The sequence below is a fragment of the Gadus morhua genome, unplaced genomic scaffold, assembly GCF_902167405.1.
Source record: "Gadus morhua unplaced genomic scaffold, gadMor3.0, whole genome shotgun sequence".
Classification (NCBI taxonomy): domain Eukaryota; kingdom Metazoa; phylum Chordata; class Actinopteri; order Gadiformes; family Gadidae; genus Gadus; species Gadus morhua.
Window position 1 is genome coordinate 336,131 of NW_021964143.1, and position 18,915 is coordinate 355,045.

At 43.4% G+C, this 18,915-nt stretch overlaps 1 protein-coding gene and 2 long non-coding RNA genes across 28 annotated transcripts; 2 read left to right on the plus strand and 1 right to left on the minus strand.

The window, feature by feature from the left end:
* The first annotated feature begins 1,221 nt into the window (after positions 1 to 1,221).
* On the plus strand, positions 1,222 to 11,837 carry LOC115539117 (immunoglobulin superfamily DCC subclass member 3). Of its 23 annotated transcripts, none has more exons than XR_003975691.1 (11): positions 1,222 to 1,371; positions 1,835 to 2,017; positions 2,179 to 2,318; positions 3,012 to 3,131; positions 3,638 to 3,831; positions 4,661 to 4,750; positions 8,483 to 8,633; positions 8,795 to 8,934; positions 10,296 to 10,489; positions 11,321 to 11,410; positions 11,530 to 11,561. XR_003975691.1 is itself a non-coding variant. In XM_030350302.1 (7 exons), the coding sequence occupies exons 1-7, from the start codon at positions 1,361 to 1,363 to the stop codon at positions 8,488 to 8,490; spliced, it is 681 nt and encodes a 226-aa protein (XP_030206162.1). In that variant the 5' UTR covers positions 1,222 to 1,360; the 3' UTR covers positions 8,491 to 8,587. The 23 variants fall into 23 exon arrangements, 5 of the variants coding, with proteins under 5 accessions (XP_030206162.1, XP_030206163.1, XP_030206164.1 ...); XR_003975692.1 differs by having other exon boundaries at positions 3,016 to 3,131; XR_003975689.1 differs by lacking the exon at positions 3,012 to 3,131.
* On the minus strand, positions 7,376 to 9,857 carry LOC115539121 (uncharacterized). The gene is made up of 2 exons (XR_003975714.1): positions 9,782 to 9,857; positions 7,376 to 7,656 (listed from the first exon to the last, which is right to left on the minus strand). It is a non-coding gene; the product is annotated as an uncharacterized LOC115539121 (long non-coding RNA).
* Positions 11,838 to 13,437: 1,600 nt separating the features above from the next.
* Positions 13,438 to 17,774, plus strand: LOC115539120 (uncharacterized). 4 transcript variants are annotated; one of them, XR_003975712.1, is made up of 8 exons: positions 13,438 to 13,622; positions 14,102 to 14,320; positions 14,930 to 15,019; positions 15,139 to 15,289; positions 15,451 to 15,590; positions 16,390 to 16,583; positions 17,397 to 17,486; positions 17,606 to 17,774. It is a non-coding gene; the product is annotated as an uncharacterized LOC115539120 (long non-coding RNA). The 4 variants fall into 4 exon arrangements; XR_003975713.1 differs by having other exon boundaries at positions 13,439 to 13,622; positions 14,142 to 14,219; XR_003975710.1 differs by having other exon boundaries at positions 13,440 to 13,622; positions 14,142 to 14,320.
* Positions 17,775 to 18,915: the final 1,141 nt, after the last annotated feature.

The following is an 18,915-nucleotide window of genomic DNA, read 5'->3' on the forward strand; positions in this document are numbered from 1 at the left end:
ACCAGATGTGTTTTGCTGTTTGTGGAGACCAATGATCATGCACGCTAGTTTTAAACATTTCCTCAGGTATGTTAGAAAGATGTGTATACTGCTCAATCCATGAGTTAATACAAGAGAGTACATGTGTACTTCTACTACGAAAACAGGTCATACCGTCAGTCACAAAGGCTGTGGGGGGAAGGGGCATTTTCGCTTATTTGGGAAGAGGTCAGCACAATTGCTGACCTCTTCCCAAATGAGCGAAAATGCCCCTGTTTTTTGTGGATTCAAATATATACACAAAAAATACATACACAGAGCTCCAAGTACTGCCCTGTGTATTGTATTAAGTCACAGCAAGGCCCTAATGTCCCCAGTGCTATTGGAGGTCAAAACCATGTCTCTTTGAACATGTTTTTACCACTCAAACACACACTTGAGGTGAAAATACACCATCAAATCTGCTTTTAGTTGAAGAAAACACATTTATCACAATTGTACAATTTAAAAGCATTTAAATCACCACAGAACCTCAATTTAAGTTACACAAGTATATATTCTAGCACTGATAATTAAAAGTTAAACTGTGTTCTCCAGTCAGAGAGGATGTGTTTTGCTGTTTGTGGAGACCAATGATCATGCACGCTAGTTTTAAACATTTCCTCAGGTATGTTAGAAAGATGTGTATACTGCTCAATCCATGAGTTAATACAAGAGAGTACATGTGTACTTCTACTACGAAAACAGGTCATACCGTCAGTCACAAAGGCTGTGGGGGGAAGGGGCATTTTCGCTTATTTGGGAAGAGGTCAGCACAATTGCTGACCTCTTCCCAAATGAGCGAAAATGCCCCTGTTTTTTGTGGGGTTTTTTTGTGGGTCAGAACAGTCTCATTAATAATGAATGCACAGAGAAGGATTAACAAATGTATTTTGTCATTTTTATATAAATTACTCTCTTCTCACCAATACATTTCAATGCACACACAAATGGATATCAGCAGGTATAACTGTAAAATAAATCCATAGGCAAAAGTAAGTTTCACACACACATTTCTGATCCACACACAAATGTGTCTTGTTTTGAATAAAAGTGATATAAATCCATAAATTAGAGAGAGAGAGAGAGAGATTCACTGCTCTCTATTGAGGGTCACAGAGGGTCACGGGTTCCCTCCCCTCTTACGGATCGAGTGGGAGGGAACTGGTTAGGAGTCACGGGGGCTAGGGGGACGCTTTAGAGTGTTGCACTAGAGTACGAAACATGCGCAGTGACCGATTGTTCTGTTCTACTTTATTGTAATAAATAGTTATAATTAAGTTGCCTACGTCCTCCTTTTCCTCCGGCACTACAGTTTTATGGTTGACCGTGCTCGTTGACCATGCTCGTGAGGTCAGTACGACATGACGATTGTCATTGTCTTTCTTTTACTTCTCAAACTACGTTACAATTGAATGTTCATCAGCCCGAGCCACAATGTTTTGGCCAAATATTGTTACTATAAAAACAAACGAAACGAAGTTTCGTATATTCAGACATATATTGATTGAGTCCACATGGTTTTCATTCGCAAAATGGCGCTGCTACTGCTGCTTACTTATATACGTTACGAATTGATCAAGAGTCAAATGTAAGTGAACAATGCAAGACTTAAATTCTTTACAGTTTATGATTAGACTGTTATTACTTGTGCTCTCCGAGAATCTCCGTTTAATATTATTGCATTATTACGTAAATGTGAGCCTGAATCTCCGGTTATCGTGTGTGTGTGTGTGTGTGTGTGTGTGTGTGTGTGTGTGTGTGTGTGTGTGTGTGTGTGTGTGTGTGTGTGTGTGTGTGTGTGTGTGTGCAATAGATGCATCTATTGTAAATACCATCTGATTTCTTCGGATAAGGTGGCGAGAAGGCTACCCCAAAGAAAGCCTAGAAGAGGAACAACAGTGTGTTGTCAGAAGAGAGAGAAGTCCGGCCAGGTGAGTCTGCTCACCTGAAGAGACAGACTCTGAGGAGGAGCAGCTCTGGACCTCCGGATTGACCGGTACAAAGACATTTGCAAGACATTTCTGCAAGGAGTAATGTGCAGTGAACATTATCCCTTTCAAAGCCTTGAAGATACATTAGCCCGCTTATACTGCTTAATCATTTGACCAAAGATATAACAACAAAAAGGGTTTTTATTGATTTCTCTCTCTCCCGCAGCACGCTGACCATCTACGGCATCAGCCAGGACAACGACGCCAAGGCGTTGTCGCCCGGCGCCATCCAGGTGTCCTGGAAGGAGCCGGAGCACAACACACAGGACATCATCGGCTACGTGCTGCACATCCGGCGGTCCTCAGGTCAGGACCACACACACGCACATGTGCATAGCATATTATTATTATTATAACTTTATTCAAGACACAGGAAGGTCCACATAGACAGCACACTACATATATAAACACATATACATACACATATATATCTACGCATATGAATACACACACACACACACTCATCCCCCACCTAACTTGCATAGTTTGGTGAGTGTACCAGAACTACAGTATCCTAATTATATAAGAGGGGACCCCTCGCTCAAGTAGTTTAGCAAACAGTTTCCCATATCTGTTGATAACATAATCTGCAAGCCTATCCATAAGGATCCCTTCTATTACCTTGGACAGTATACTTGCAAGTGCAATAGGCCTATAGTTATCAATACTAGTCTTATTTTGAACTACAGGTATCAACAAGACAGATAACATGGATCCTGGGAGTATGCCATGCTTCATTAACCCGGAAAAGCATAGAGCAAGTAACTCTCTCTCTCTCTCTCTCTCTCTCTCTCTCTCTCTCTCTCTCTCTCTCTCTCTCTCTCTCTCTCTCTCTCTCTCTCTCTCTCTCTCTCTCTCTCTCTCTCTCTCTCTCTCTCTCTCTCTCTCTCTCTCTCTCTCTCTCTCTCTCTCTCTCTCTCTCTCTCTCTCTCTCTCTCTCTCTCTCTCTCTCTCTCTCTCTCTCTCTCTCTCTCTCTCTCTCTCTCAAATAACCACCAGGCAGCACACCGCGCCCCTCTCCCCAGCCCAGGGCACACATGCCCGGGCTGGCCTGGCGCCCAGAGGGCCCCCACTCTCCACGGCCTCCAGTACAAGACCGAGGCACAGACACCTCCCCAGGTAGGCCTCATAAGCCTGCTCTCTGTTAAAGGTCACTGAGGGTCACACAGACACACACAGAGCTCCCAACACTGCCCTGTGTATTGTATTAAGTCACAGCAAGGCCCAATGGCTTGGGCCAATCAACTGAACTATATTGTATTGTATTAAGTCACAGCAAGGCCCAATGGCTTGGGCCAATCAACTGAACTATATCAACAGATAAGTAACATGTATTCAACTAACTGTAAGTTAACTATAAGTTGCACTATTAGTAGATGGTTAGTTGATATTTGACAGAGCTTGTTCAACAGATAAGAAACAAGGATTCAACTAACTGTCTGTTAACTATAAGTTGCACTATTAGTAGATGTTGTTTTGTACACGTGGCATGCATTCAACTAACTGTCAGTTAACTATTAGTTGCATTATTAGTAGATGGTTAGTAGATATTCAACAAAGCTTTCAACAGATAAGAAACAAGCATTCAACTAACTGTAAGTTAACTACACTACTTGTTTGTCCAGAACCGAGAACAGCGCCGGCTCCACGCAGGCCAGCGCCCGCCTCACCGTGCTGTGGGCCGACGGGCTCCCCGGGGCCCCCACACAGGTGCGGGCCCAGGCGTTGTCGCCCGGCGCCATCCAGGTGTCCTGGAAGGAGCCGGAGCAGAACACACAGGACATCATCAGCTACGTGCTGCACATCCGGCTGTCCTCAGGTCAGGACCACACACACGCACATGTGCATAGCATACACACACACACACACCAAACATGTGCATAGCATTCACACACGCACCAAACATGTGCATAGCATAGTAGGCCTCATAAGCCTGCTGTCTATTAAAGGTCACTGAGGGTCACATAGACACACACAGAGCTCCCAGCACTGCCCTGTGTGTTGTATTAAGTCACTGACAGGCCCAGAGGCACAGACATCTCTCCAGGTAGGCCTCATAAGCCTGCTCTCTGTTAAAGGTCACTGAGGGTCACACAGACACACACAGAGCTCCCAGCACTGCCCTGTGTATTGTATTAAGTCACAGCAAGGCCCAATGGCTCACACTTATCTCCCTTTAGGCCCCAGAAGCCTGCCTGCTGTTAAAGGTCACTGAGGGTCCCACAGACACACACAGAGCTCCCAGCACTAACACTAATGTGCATAGCATACACACACACACCAAACAAGTGCATAGCATACACACACACACACCAAACATGTGCATAGCACACAAGCACACAGGCACACGTATATGTCCACACACGCACACACACACACAGACACAGATTCACACAGACACAGACACACACACACACACACACACACACACAGACACAGACACACGCACACGCATCTATAAAACAATATAAAACATTTAAGAAGGAATGCAAATGAGGCATTATCAATTATAATACAAACATAATTAAAACACATAATTAAAACACATACAAGCTTCGGGTCCAATGTTTCCAGAACTAGGATGAGTATATCTTGTGTCACTCTGAGAGTTGTTAATTATGTTTGTTTTACGCACATCGGCCTCATAGGTGTTGTCGTCCCTCCTCTAAGCTTGGGGGGAGATGGGCCTCCCCGGGTCCCCAAGCTTGACGGACATCCGTTTAGCCGTGGCCACATACGTGAGTATCAAAAACACATGATAAGGAATTGGTCAATTTGGTGCATTTTGCTTCCGTTACACACATTCAATGCAAACACATTCTTTTTTGTAAATGCCCCTCTTTTTCTTTGTTTGTAGAACTTTGACTCAGAGATTGGCAGGAGGGACCATCGCAATACGACCGCGGCAGCGACTACCAGTGCATCGCCGAGAACAGCGCCGGCTCCGGCGAGCGAAGAGGGAAAAGCCCAGTGCCGATACTGCAGCGGTACTGCACCGTGTTTTTGTTATATATATTTATTCATGTTTTGTTTTAGTTCTATATATTTATTCATGTTGTGTTTTAGTTCTATATATTTATTCATGTTCCGTGTTTTTGTTATATATATTTATTCATGTTTTGTTTTAGTTGTTTGAAACTTTTCAATAAAAAAAACATTTGGAAACTGGTCGTTGTTTGTCCATTTTTATGGGGTCAGAACAGTCTCATTAATAATGAATGCACGGAGAAGGATTAACAAATGTATTTTGTAATTTTTATATAAATTACTCTCTTCTCACAAAAACATTTCAATCCACACACAAATGGATATCGGCAGGTATAACTGTAAAATAAATCCATAGGCAAAAGTAAGTTTCACACACACATTTCTGATCCACACACAAATGTGTCTTGTTTTGAATAAAAGTGATATAAATCCTAACCCTAACCCTAAATTAGAAGGAACTGTATTCATTCTCCTTGTATCTTAAAAACAAATCCCTCCCCTCTTAACTGAGAGAGGTTAAGTTCATTTGCATTCAAGTTCCCACTGGAGCTAGTAAATCAGGTTTTGTGACCAGGCCAGACCAGATGTGTTTTGCTGTTTGTGGAGACCAATGATCATGCACGCTAGTTTTAAACATTTCCTCAGGTATGTTAGAAAGATGTGTATACTGCTCAATCCATGAGTTAATACAAGAGAGTACATGTGTACTTCTACTACGAAAACAGGTCATACCGTCAGTCACAAAGGCTGTGGGGGGAAGGGGCATTTTCGCTTATTTGGGAAGAGGTCAGCACAATTGCTGACCTCTTCCCAAATGAGCGAAAATGCCCCTGTTTTTTGTGAATTCAAATATATACACAAAAAATACATACACAGAGCTCCAAGTACTGCCCTGTGTATTGTATTAAGTCACAGCAAGGCCCTAATGTCCCCAGTGCTATTGGAGGTCAAAACCATGTCTCTTTGAACATGTTTTTACCACTCAAACACACACTTGAGGTGAAAATACACCATCAAATCTGCTTTTAGTTGAAGAAAACACATTTATCACAATTGTACAATTTAAAAGCATTTAAATCACCACAGAACCTCAATTTAAGTTACACAAGTATATATTCTAGCACTGATAATTAAAAGTTAAACTGTGTTCTCCAGTCAGAGAGGATGTGTTTTGCTGTTTGTGGAGACCAATGATCATGCACGCTAGTTTTAAACATTTCCTCAGGTATGTTAGAAAGATGTGTATACTGCTCAATCCATGAGTTAATACAAGAGAGTACATGTGTACTTCTACTACGAAAACAGGTCATACCGTCAGTCACAAAGGCTGTGGGGGGAAGGGGCATTTTCGCTTATTTGGGAAGAGGTCAGCACAATTGCTGACCCCTTCCCAAATGAGCGAAAATGCCCCTGTTTTTTGTGTTTTTTTTTTGTGGGTCAGAACAGTCTCATTAATAATGAATGCACAGAGAAGGATTAACAAATGTATTTTGTCATTTTTATATAAATTACTCTCTTCTCACCAATACATTTCAATGCACACACAAATGGATATCAGCAGGTATAACTGTAAAATAAATCCATAGGCAAAAGTAAGTTTCACACACACATTTCTGATCCACACACAAATGTGTCTTGTTTTGAATAAAAGTGATATAAATCCATAAATTAGAGAGAGAGAAAGAGAGAGAGAGAGAGAGATTCACTGCTCTCTATTGAGGGTCACAGAGGGTCACGGGTTCCCTCCCCTCTTACGGATCGAGTGGGAGGGAACTGGTTAGGAGTCACGGGGGCTAGGGGGACGCTTTAGAGTGTTGCACTAGAGTACGAAACATGCGCAGTGACCGATTGTTCTGTTCTACTTTATTGTAATAAATAGTTATAATTAAGTTGCCTACGTCCTCCTTTTCCTCCGGCACTACAGTTTTATGGTTGACCGTGCTCGTTGACCATGCTCGTGAGGTCAGTACGACATGACGATTGTCATTGTCTTTCTTTTACTTCTCAAACTACGTTACAATTGAATGTTCATCAGCCCGAGCCACAATGTTTTGGCCAAATATTGTTACTATAAAAACAAACGAAACGAAGTTTCGTATATTCAGACATATATTGATTGAGTCCACATGGTTTTCATTCGCAAAATGGCGCTGCTACTGCTGCTAACTTATATACGTTACGAATTGATCAAGAGTCAAATGTAAGTGAACAATGCATGACTTAAATTCTTTACAGTTTATGATTAGACTGTTATTACTTGTGCTCTCCGAGAATCTCCGTTTAATATTATTGCATTATTACGTAAATGTGAGCCTGAATCTCCGGTTATCGTGTGTGTGTGTGTGTGTGTGTGTGTGTGTGTGTGTGTGTGTGTGTGTGTGTGTGTGTGTGTGTGTGTGTGTGTGTGTGTGTGTGTGTGTGTGTGTGTGTGTGTGTGTGCAATAGATGCATCTATTGTAAATACCATCTGATTTCTTCGGATAAGGTGGCGAGAAGGCTACCCCAAAGAACGCCTAGAAGAGGAACAACAGTGTGTTGTCAGAAGAGAGAGAAGTCCGGCCAGGTGAGTCTGCTCACCTGAAGAGACAGACTCTGAGGAGGAGCAGCTGCCTTGTGTGTTGTATTAAGTCACTGACAGGCCCAGAGGCACAGACATCTCCCCAGGTAGGCCTCATAAGCCTGCTCTCTGTTAAAGGTCACTGAGGGTCACACAGACACACACAGAGCTCCCAGCACTGCCCTGTGTATTGTATTAAGTCACAGCAAGGCCCAATGGCTCACACTTATCTCCCTTTAGGCCCCAGAAGCCTGCCTGCTGTTAAAGGTCACTGAGGGTCCCACAGACACACACAGAGCTCCCAGCACTAACACTAATGTGCATAGCATACACACACACACCAAACAAGTGCATAGCATACACACACACACACCAAACATGTGCATAGCACACAAGCACACAGGCACACGTATATGTCCACACACGCACACACACACACACACACAGACACAGATTCACACAGACACACACAGACACAGACACACACACACACACACACACACACAGACACACGCACACGCATCTATAAAACAATATAAAACATTTAAGAAGGAATGCAAATGAGGCATTATCAATTATAATACAAACATAATTAAAACACATAATTAAAACACATACAAGCTTCGGGTCCAATGTTTCCAGAACTAGGATGAGTATATCTTGTGTCACTCTGAGAGTTGTTAATTATGTTTGTTTTACGCACATCGGCCTCATAGGTGTTGTCGTCCCTCCTCTATGCTTGGGGGGAGATGGGCCTCCCCGGGTCCCCAAGCTTGACGGACATCCGTTTAGCCGTGGCCACATACGTGAGTATCAAAAACACATGATAAGGAATTGGTCAATTTGGTGCATTTTGCTTCCGTTACACACATTCAATGCAAACACATTCTTGTTTGTAAATGCCCCTCTTTTTCTTTGTTTGTAGAACTTTGACTCAGAGATAGGCTTTCCCAAAGAAAGCCAAGAAGAAGAACAACAGTGTGTTGTCAGAGGAGAGAGAAGTCCGGCCAGGTGAGTCTGCTCACCTGAAGAGACAGACTCTGAGGAGGAGCAGCTCTGGACCTCCGGATTGACCGGTACAAAGACATTTGCAAGACATTTCTGCAAGGAGTAATGTGCAGTGAACATTATCCCTTTCAAAGCCTTGAAGATACATTAGCCCGCTTATACTGCTTAATCATTTGACCAAAGATATAACAACAAAAAGGGTTTTTATTGATTTCTCTCTCTCCCGCAGCACGCTGACCATCTACGGCATCAGCCAGGACAACGACGCCAAGGCGTTGTCGCCCGGCGCCATCCAGGTGTCCTGGAAGGAGCCGGAGCACAACACACAGGACATCATCGGCTACGTGCTGCACATCCGGCGGTCCTCAGGTCAGGACCACACACACGCACATGTGCATAGCATATTATTATTATTATAACTTTATTCAAGACACAGGAAGGTCCACATAGACAGCACACTACATATATAAACACATATACATACACATATATATCTACGCATATGAATACACACACACACACACTCATCCCCCACCTAACTTGCATAGTTTGGTGAGTGTACCAGAACTACAGTATCCTAATTATATAAGAGGGGACCCCTCGCTCAAGTAGTTTAGCAAACAGTTTCCCATATCTGTTGATAACATAATCTGCAAGCCTATCCATAAGGATCCCTTCTATTACCTTGGACAGTATACTTGCAAGTGCAATAGGCCTATAGTTATCAATACTAGTCTTATTTTGAACTACAGGTATCAACAAGACAGATAACATGGATCCTGGGAGTATGCCATGCTTCATTAACCCGGAAAAGCATAGAGCAAGTAACTCTCTCTCTCTCTCTCTCTCTCTCTCTCTCTCTCTCTCTCTCTCTCTCTCTCTCTCTCTCTCTCTCTCTCTCTCTCTCTCTCTCTCTCTCTCTCTCTCTCTCTCTCTCTCTCTCTCTCTCTCTCTCTCTCTCTCTCTCTCTCTCTCTCTCTCTCTCTCTCTCTCTCTCTCTCTCTCTCTCTCTCTCTCTCTCTCTCTCTCTCTCTCTCTCTCTCTCTCTCTCTCTCTCTCTCTCTCTCTCTCTCTCTCTCTCTCTCTCTCTCAAATAACCACCAGGCAGCACACCGCGCCCCTCTCCCCAGCCCAGGGCACACATGCCCGGGCTGGCCTGGCGCCCAGAGGGCCCCCACTCTCCACGGCCTCCAGTACAAGACCGAGGCACAGACACCTCCCCAGGTAGGCCTCATAAGCCTGCTCTCTGTTAAAGGTCACTGAGGGTCACACAGACACACACAGAGCTCCCAACACTGCCCTGTGTATTGTATTAAGTCACAGCAAGGCCCAATGGCTTGGGCCAATCAACTGAACTATATTGTATTGTATTAAGTCACAGCAAGGCCCAATGGCTTGGGCCAATCAACTGAACTATATCAACAGATAAGTAACATGTATTCAACTAACTGTAAGTTAACTATAAGTTGCACTATTAGTAGATGGTTAGTTGATATTTGACAGAGCTTGTTCAACAGATAAGAAACAAGGATTCAACTAACTGTCTGTTAACTATAAGTTGCACTATTAGTAGATGTTGTTTTGTACACGTGGCATGCATTCAACTAACTGTCAGTTAACTATTAGTTGCATTATTAGTAGATGGTTAGTAGATATTCAACAAAGCTTTCAACAGATAAGAAACAAGCATTCAACTAACTGTAAGTTAACTACACTACTTGTTTGTCCAGAACCGAGAACAGCGCCGGCTCCACGCAGGCCAGCGCCCGCCTCACCGTGCTGTGGGCCGACGGGCTCCCCGGGGCCCCCACACAGGTGCGGGCCCAGGCGTTGTCGCCCGGCGCCATCCAGGTGTCCTGGAAGGAGCCGGAGCAGAACACACAGGACATCATCAGCTACGTGCTGCACATCCGGCTGTCCTCAGGTCAGGACCACACACACGCACATGTGCATAGCATACACACACACACACACACCAAACATGTGCATAGCATTCACACACGCACCAAACATGTGCATAGCATAGTAGGCCTCATAAGCCTGCTGTCTATTAAAGGTCACTGAGGGTCACATAGACACACACAGAGCTCCCAGCACTGCCCTGTGTGTTGTATTAAGTCACTGACAGGCCCAGAGGCACAGACATCTCTCCAGGTAGGCCTCATAAGCCTGCTCTCTGTTAAAGGTCACTGAGGGTCACACAGACACACACAGAGCTCCCAGCACTGCCCTGTGTATTGTATTAAGTCACAGCAAGGCCCAATGGCTCACACTTATCTCCCTTTAGGCCCCAGAAGCCTGCCTGCTGTTAAAGGTCACTGAGGGTCCCACAGACACACACAGAGCTCCCAGCACTAACACTAATGTGCATAGCATACACACACACACCAAACAAGTGCATAGCATACACACACACACACCAAACATGTGCATAGCACACAAGCACACAGGCACACGTATATGTCCACACACGCACACACACACACAGACACAGATTCACACAGACACAGACACACACACACACACACACACACACACAGACACAGACACACGCACACGCATCTATAAAACAATATAAAACATTTAAGAAGGAATGCAAATGAGGCATTATCAATTATAATACAAACATAATTAAAACACATAATTAAAACACATACAAGCTTCGGGTCCAATGTTTCCAGAACTAGGATGAGTATATCTTGTGTCACTCTGAGAGTTGTTAATTATGTTTGTTTTACGCACATCGGCCTCATAGGTGTTGTCGTCCCTCCTCTAAGCTTGGGGGGAGATGGGCCTCCCCGGGTCCCCAAGCTTGACGGACATCCGTTTAGCCGTGGCCACATACGTGAGTATCAAAAACACATGATAAGGAATTGGTCAATTTGGTGCATTTTGCTTCCGTTACACACATTCAATGCAAACACATTCTTTTTTGTAAATGCCCCTCTTTTTCTTTGTTTGTAGAACTTTGACTCAGAGATTGGCAGGAGGGACCATCGCAATACGACCGCGGCAGCGACTACCAGTGCATCGCCGAGAACAGCGCCGGCTCCGGCGAGCGAAGAGGGAAAAGCCCAGTGCCGATACTGCAGCGGTACTGCACCGTGTTTTTGTTATATATATTTATTCATGTTTTGTTTTAGTTCTATATATTTATTCATGTTGTGTTTTAGTTCTATATATTTATTCATGTTCCGTGTTTTTGTTATATATATTTATTCATGTTTTGTTTTAGTTGTTTGAAACTTTTCAATAAAAAAAACATTTGGAAACTGGTCGTTGTTTGTCCATTTTTATGGGGTCAGAACAGTCTCATTAATAATGAATGCACGGAGAAGGATTAACAAATGTATTTTGTAATTTTTATATAAATTACTCTCTTCTCACAAAAACATTTCAATCCACACACAAATGGATATCGGCAGGTATAACTGTAAAATAAATCCATAGGCAAAAGTAAGTTTCACACACACATTTCTGATCCACACACAAATGTGTCTTGTTTTGAATAAAAGTGATATAAATCCTAACCCTAACCCTAAATTAGAAGGAACTGTATTCATTCTCCTTGTATCTTAAAAACAAATCCCTCCCCTCTTAACTGAGAGAGGTTAAGTTCATTTGCATTCAAGTTCCCACTGGAGCTAGTAAATCAGGTTTTGTGACCAGGCCAGACCAGATGTGTTTTGCTGTTTGTGGAGACCAATGATCATGCACGCTAGTTTTAAACATTTCCTCAGGTATGTTAGAAAGATGTGTATACTGCTCAATCCATGAGTTAATACAAGAGAGTACATGTGTACTTCTACTACGAAAACAGGTCATACCGTCAGTCACAAAGGCTGTGGGGGGAAGGGGCATTTTCGCTTATTTGGGAAGAGGTCAGCACAATTGCTGACCTCTTCCCAAATGAGCGAAAATGCCCCTGTTTTTTGTGAATTCAAATATATACACAAAAAATACATACACAGAGCTCCAAGTACTGCCCTGTGTATTGTATTAAGTCACAGCAAGGCCCTAATGTCCCCAGTGCTATTGGAGGTCAAAACCATGTCTCTTTGAACATGTTTTTACCACTCAAACACACACTTGAGGTGAAAATACACCATCAAATCTGCTTTTAGTTGAAGAAAACACATTTATCACAATTGTACAATTTAAAAGCATTTAAATCACCACAGAACCTCAATTTAAGTTACACAAGTATATATTCTAGCACTGATAATTAAAAGTTAAACTGTGTTCTCCAGTCAGAGAGGATGTGTTTTGCTGTTTGTGGAGACCAATGATCATGCACGCTAGTTTTAAACATTTCCTCAGGTATGTTAGAAAGATGTGTATACTGCTCAATCCATGAGTTAATACAAGAGAGTACATGTGTACTTCTACTACGAAAACAGGTCATACCGTCAGTCACAAAGGCTGTGGGGGGAAGGGGCATTTTCGCTTATTTGGGAAGAGGTCAGCACAATTGCTGACCCCTTCCCAAATGAGCGAAAATGCCCCTGTTTTTTGTGTTTTTTTTTTGTGGGTCAGAACAGTCTCATTAATAATGAATGCACAGAGAAGGATTAACAAATGTATTTTGTCATTTTTATATAAATTACTCTCTTCTCACCAATACATTTCAATGCACACACAAATGGATATCAGCAGGTATAACTGTAAAATAAATCCATAGGCAAAAGTAAGTTTCACACACACATTTCTGATCCACACACAAATGTGTCTTGTTTTGAATAAAAGTGATATAAATCCATAAATTAGAGAGAGAGAAAGAGAGAGAGAGAGAGAGATTCACTGCTCTCTATTGAGGGTCACAGAGGGTCACGGGTTCCCTCCCCTCTTACGGATCGAGTGGGAGGGAACTGGTTAGGAGTCACGGGGGCTAGGGGGACGCTTTAGAGTGTTGCACTAGAGTACGAAACATGCGCAGTGACCGATTGTTCTGTTCTACTTTATTGTAATAAATAGTTATAATTAAGTTGCCTACGTCCTCCTTTTCCTCCGGCACTACAGTTTTATGGTTGACCGTGCTCGTTGACCATGCTCGTGAGGTCAGTACGACATGACGATTGTCATTGTCTTTCTTTTACTTCTCAAACTACGTTACAATTGAATGTTCATCAGCCCGAGCCACAATGTTTTGGCCAAATATTGTTACTATAAAAACAAACGAAACGAAGTTTCGTATATTCAGACATATATTGATTGAGTCCACATGGTTTTCATTCGCAAAATGGCGCTGCTACTGCTGCTAACTTATATACGTTACGAATTGATCAAGAGTCAAATGTAAGTGAACAATGCATGACTTAAATTCTTTACAGTTTATGATTAGACTGTTATTACTTGTGCTCTCCGAGAATCTCCGTTTAATATTATTGCATTATTACGTAAATGTGAGCCTGAATCTCCGGTTATCGTGTGTGTGTGTGTGTGTGTGTGTGTGTGTGTGTGTGTGTGTGTGTGTGTGTGTGTGTGTGTGTGTGTGTGTGTGTGCGTGTGTGTGTGTGTGTGTGTGTGTGTGCAATAGATGCATCTATTGTAAATACCATCTGATTTCTTCGGATAAGGTGGCGAGAAGGCTACCCCAAAGAACGCCTAGAAGAGGAACAACAGTGTGTTGTCAGAAGAGAGAGAAGTCCGGCCAGGTGAGTCTGCTCACCTGAAGAGACAGACTCTGAGGAGGAGCAGCTGCCTTGTGTGTTGTATTAAGTCACTGACAGGCCCAGAGGCACAGACATCTCCCCAGGTAGGCCTCATAAGCCTGCTCTCTGTTAAAGGTCACTGAGGGTCACACAGACACACACAGAGCTCCCAGCACTGCCCTGTGTATTGTATTAAGTCACAGCAAGGCCCAATGGCTCACACTTATCTCCCTTTAGGCCCCAGAAGCCTGCCTGCTGTTAAAGGTCACTGAGGGTCCCACAGACACACACAGAGCTCCCAGCACTAACACTAATGTGCATAGCATACACACACACACCAAACAAGTGCATAGCATACACACACACACACCAAACATGTGCATAGCACACAAGCACACAGGCACACGTATATGTCCACACACGCACACACACACACACACACAGACACAGATTCACACAGACACACACAGACACAGACACACACACACACACACACACACACAGACACACGCACACGCATCTATAAAACAATATAAAACATTTAAGAAGGAATGCAAATGAGGCATTATCAATTATAATACAAACATAATTAAAACACATAATTAAAACACATACAAGCTTCGGGTCCAATGTTTCCAGAACTAGGATGAGTATATCTTGTGTCACTCTGAGAGTTGTTAATTATGTTTGTTTTACGCACATCGGCCTCATAGGTGTTGTCGTCCCTCCTCTATGCTTGGGGGGAGATGGGCCTCCCCGGGTCCCCAAGCTTGACGGACATCCGTTTAGCCGTGGCCACATACGTGAGTATCAAAAACACATGATAAGGAATTGGTCAATTTGGTGCATTTTGCTTCCGTTACACACATTCAATGCAAACACATTCTTGTTTGTAAATGCCCCTCTTTTTCTTTGTTTGTAGAACTTTGACTCAGAGATAGGCTTTCCCAAAGAAAGCCAAGAAGAAGAACAACAGTGTGTTGTCAGAGGAGAGAGAAGTCCGGCCAGGTGAGTCTGCTCACCTGAAGAGACAGACTCTGAGGAGGAGCAGCTCTGGACCTCCGGATTGACCGGTACAAAGACATTTGCAAGACATTTCTGCAAGGAGTAATGTGCAGTGAACATTATCCCTTTCAAAGCCTTGAAGATACATTAGCCCGCTTATACTGCTTAATCATTTGACCAAAGATATAACAACAAAAAGGGTTTTTATTGATTTCTCTCTCTCCCGCAGCACGCTGACCATCTACGGCATCAGCCAGGACAACGACGCCAAGGCGTTGTCGCCCGGCGCCATCCAGGTGTCCTGGAAGGAGCCGGAGCACAACACACAGGACATCATCGGCTACGTGCTGCACATCCGGCGGTCCTCAGGTCAGGACCACACACACGCACATGTGCATAGCATATTATTATTATTATAACTTTATTCAAGACACAGGAAGGTCCACATAGACAGCACACTACATATATAAACACATATACATACACATATATATCTACGCATATGAATACACACACACTCATCCCCCACCTAACTTGCATAGTTTGGTGAGTGTACCAGAACTACAGTATCCTAATTATATAAGAGGGGACCCCTCGCTCAAGTAGTTTAGCAAACAGTTTCCCATATCTGTTGATAACATAATCTGCAAGCCTATCCATAAGGATCCCTTCTATTACCTTGGACAGTATACTTGCAAGTGCAATAGGCCTATAGTTATCAATACTAGTCTTATTTTGAACTACAGGTATCAACAAGACAGATAACATGGATCCTGGGAGTATGCCATGCTTCATTAACCCGGAAAAGCATAGAGCAAGTATCTCTCTCTCTCTCTCTCTCTCTCTCTCTCTCTCTCTCTCTCTCTCTCTCTCTCTCTCTCTCTCTCTCTCTCTCTCTCTCTCTCTCTCTCTCTCTCTCTCTCTCTCTCTCTCTCTCTCTCTCTCTCTCTCTCTCTCTCTCTCTCTCTCTCTCTCTCTCTCTCTCTCTCTCTCTCTCTCTCTCTCTCTCTCTCTCTCTCTCTCTCTCTCTCTCTCTCTCTCTCTCTCTCTCTCTCTCTCTCTCTCTCTCTCTCTCTCTTAAATAACCACCAGGCAGCACACCGCTTTCAACAGATAAGAAACAAGCATTCAACTAACTGTAAGTTAACTACACTACTTGTTTGTCCAGAACCGAGAACAGCGCCGGCTCCACGCAGGCCAGCGCCCGCCTCACCGTGCTGTGGGCCGACGGGCTCCCCGGGGCCCCCACACAGGTGCGGGCCCAGGCGTTGTCGCCCGGCGCCATCCAGGTGTCCTGGAAGGAGCCGGAGCAGAACACACAGGACATCATCAGCTACGTGCTGCACATCCGGCTGTCCTCAGGTCAGGACCACACACACGTACATGTGCATAGCATACACACACACACACACACCAAACATGTGCATAGCATTCACACACGCACCAAACATGTGCATAGCATAGTAGGCCTCATAAGCCTGCTGTCTATTAAAGGTCACTGAGGGTCACATAGACACACACAGAGCTCCCAGCACTGCCCTGTGTGTTGTATTAAGTCACTGACAGGCCCAGAGGCACAGACATCTCCCCAGGTAGGCCTCATAAGCCTGCTCTCTGTTAAAGGTCACTGAGGGTCACACAGACACACACAGAGCTCCCAGCACTGCCCTGTGTATTGTATTAAGTCACAGCAAGGCCCAATGGCTCACACTTATCTCCCAGAAGCCTGCCTGCTGTTAAAGGTCACTGAGGGTCCCACAGACACACACAGAGCTCCCAGCACTAACACTAATGTGCATAGCATACACACACACACCAAACAAGTGCATAGCATACACACACACACACCAAACATGTGCATAGCACACAAGCACACAGGCACACGTATATGTCCACACACGCACACACACACACAGACACACACAGACACAGACACAGACACACACACACACACACACAGACACAGACACACGCACACGCATCTATAAAACAATATAAAACATTTAAGAAGGAATGCAAATGAGGCATTATCAATTATAATACAAACATAATTAAAACACATAATTAAAACACATACAAGCTTCGGGTCCAATGTTTCCAGAACTAGGATGAGTATATCTTGTGTCACTCTGAGAGTTGTTAATTATGTTTGTTTTACGCACATCGGCCTCATAGGTGTTGTCGTCCCTCCTCTAAGCTTGGGGGGAGATGGGCCTCCCCGGGTCCCCAAGCCTGACGGACATCCGTTTAGCCGTGGCCACATACGTGAGTATCAAAAACACATGATAAGGAATTGGTCAATTTGGTGCATTTTGCTTCCGTTACACACATTCAATGCAAACACATTCTTGTTTGTAAATGCCCCTCTTTTTCTTTGTTTGTAGAACTTTGACTCAGAGATTGGCAGGAGGGACCATCGCAATACGACCGCGGCAGCGACTATCAATGCATCGCCGAGAACAGCGCCGGCTCCGGCGAGCGAAGAGGGAAAAGCCCAGTGCCGATACTGCAGCGGTACTGCACCGTGTTTTTGTTATTTATATTTATTCATGTTTTGTTTTAGTTCTATATATTTATTCATGTTGTGTTTTAGTTCCATATATTTATTCATGTTGTGTTTTAGTTCTATATATTTATTCATGTTCCGTGTTTTTGTTATATATATTTATTCATGTTTTGTTTTAGTTGTTTGAAACTTTTCATTAAAAAAAACATTTGGAAACTGGTCGTTGTTTGTCCATTTTTATGGGGTCAGAACAGTCTCATTAATAATGAATGCACGGAGAAGGATTAACAAATGTATTTTGTAATTTTTATATAAATTACTCTCTTCTCACAAAAACATTTCAATCCACACACAAATGGATATCGGCAGGTATAACTGTAAAATAAATCCATAGGCAAAAGTAAGTTTCACACACACATTTCTGATCCACACACAAATGTGTCTTGTTTTGAATAAAAGTGATATAAATCCTAACCCTAACCCTAAATTAGAAGGAACTGTATTCATTCTCCTTGTATCTTAAAAACAAATCCCTCCCCTCTTAACTGAGAGAGGTTAAGTTCATTTGCATTCAAGTTCCCACTGGAGCTAGTAAATCAGGTTTTGTGACCAGGCCAATCGACTTCTTTGTTATGCAAACTAGTTACAGCCATGTCTTACAAACTTGGAGAGAGAGAGAGAGAGAGAGGGGGGAGGAGAGAGAGAGAGAGTGAGAGAGAGGGGGGGGAGGAAAGAGAGAGAGATAGCTGTAATCCCACTGGAGTTGCACATTAATCAAATCATGACATCTAACTGGCCCTCCCGGACCGGGGCCAGGCACACACACACACACACACACACACACACACACACACACACACACACACACACACACACACACACACACACACACACACACACTCAATATACATCTATTCGAGAATAGGACACTGTCGTGGAAATATCAATCATAACTATAAATACACAATCACATACAAATTATATTAACCTTGTTTATATAATTATTAAATTAGAAGGAACTGTATTCATTCTCCCTGTATCTTAAAAACAAATCTGGGCCTGTCAGTGACTTAATACAATACACAGGGCAGTGTTTGGTGCTTTGTGTGTGTGTCTGAGGGTCACATCATGTCCCAGTTCTGCCATGGAATTTAAGATATGCGAGAACAGAGGTGTGGTGAGTGAGTG

Coding starts and splice junctions, on each gene's coding strand:
- LOC115539117 (XM_030350302.1), top strand. Junction 3,132..3,637: donor AGGCACAGACACCTCCCCAG/GTAGGCCTCATA, acceptor TTGTTTGTCCAG/AACCGAGAACAGCGCCGGCT. Junction 3,832..4,660: donor GCACATCCGGCTGTCCTCAG/GTCAGGACCACA, acceptor TCGGCCTCATAG/GTGTTGTCGTCCCTCCTCTA.